This window comes from Coregonus lavaretus (genome assembly GCF_964263955.1).
Source record: "Coregonus lavaretus genome assembly, chromosome: 35".
NCBI classification, from domain to species: Eukaryota; Metazoa; Chordata; class Actinopteri; order Salmoniformes; family Salmonidae; genus Coregonus; species Coregonus lavaretus.
Window position 1 is genome coordinate 4215180 of NC_140022.1, and position 1371 is coordinate 4216550.

Consider the following 1371-nt stretch of genomic DNA (forward strand, 5'->3'; position numbering starts at 1 on the left):
AGTCTGAGATTAGGTAAAACAGATTTCAGGTTAACAGAAGTCTGAGACGCACTGAAGTCGGAAGTCTGAGATTTCCCAGTTCCAAGTTGTTTTGAACACAGCATTAGTCTCAGCGGAGGGAGGGAAAGAGCAGCAGATGGTCCGTCTCTCACGGTCCCTGCTCTCTCCTTCCTTTCCTCAGTGAATCTGACCAGAGAGAGGGGACATAGTCTCCCACCTGATGGCGAAACTCGAGTCACACCGCATCTGCCTCATGCACAAATTCACGTTGTTCCTATGACCAGAGAAAGTGAAATATTCCTTGATATTAAAATAGACATGAAGAGCTGCTAATAATAATAAAAACGCAGGGCTATCGATTCACTTGGCTACTCAATCATTGCAGCTGCAGCACCAGTGGAAGTAGGGAAAAGCGTGTTTTATGTTTTGTAATAGTGTTGAATAAAAACAGTGCTGACAGTCCAGAATAAAAACATAAAGTCACTCATAACAACAGCAGCTCTTTGCTGTATAAGTCTCTCTGGTCATTGTCTTAAAAGTTATGAAATCTTACATAGGCTAGTATCAAACTTGCTGTGGCAGGGGTCGTGAAAGCTGTAGTCACAGTGATTTGAGCAGTCCGATTGGCCAGCACAGTAGGCACACTCGATTTTAGCCACAGATCTCCCGGTCCGCTGGGTAGGCGAAGTTTGTCTTTTTCAATAAATGGTCAACATGTGACCACTTTGCCCACCTGGTGCACAGGGCTTCTGAATCAAGTGCACTTACCGCCAACAGCACAACAGGTAAAAAGGAGAGCAAGCCTTTCTGCCTTTATTATTGGCTTTTCTACAGAAATGTTTAATGATCTACTAGGAATGTCTTGAAGATCGACCAGTCGACTGGTTGGCGACCACTGGCTTAGAGTTTACATTTTTGCTTTCCTACTAAATTAAGAGCTAAACCAAAGATCGCGATCGACCGGTTGGTGACCTCTGCTCTACAGTACCACTCCCTGCCCCAACAACAACCTTGGACCCCTCAATACCTCTGTTGATCCCCCCAGTCCCGCCCCACGCCCTTTTTTGACCCCATCCATTTTCTCTTCTTGATGATGGCCACTTTGAAGTTGTCCTTCTTGGGCAGACACGCACACACACACACACACACACACACACGCACATGCCACACACACACACATACAAACACACACACACGTCTCACCTGGAATATGAGCACTTTGAAGTTATCCCTCTTGAGCAGGTGGGAGTGGTTTGCCTCCAGCTTCTTAACCTGTCGCAGCCTGACGCTCCATCCTGTCACGCACCTGGAGAGATACAGTGATCAGACATACACTATACAATACATCTATCTATGGATCTGTCTGTCTGT

At 46.1% G+C, this 1371-nt stretch overlaps 1 protein-coding gene across 1 annotated transcript in view; it reads right to left on the reverse strand.

Annotated features, from left to right (window-relative positions):
* The window catches only part of cavin2b (caveolae associated protein 2b), a 14254-nt gene that overhangs the window by 11777 nt on the left and 1106 nt on the right, over positions 1 to 1371 (reverse strand). Inside the window, 2 exon segments of the mRNA XM_084152625.1 lie at positions 1204 to 1275; positions 1277 to 1306. Coding sequence (XP_084008751.1) covers positions 1204 to 1275; positions 1277 to 1306 — 102 coding nt within the window.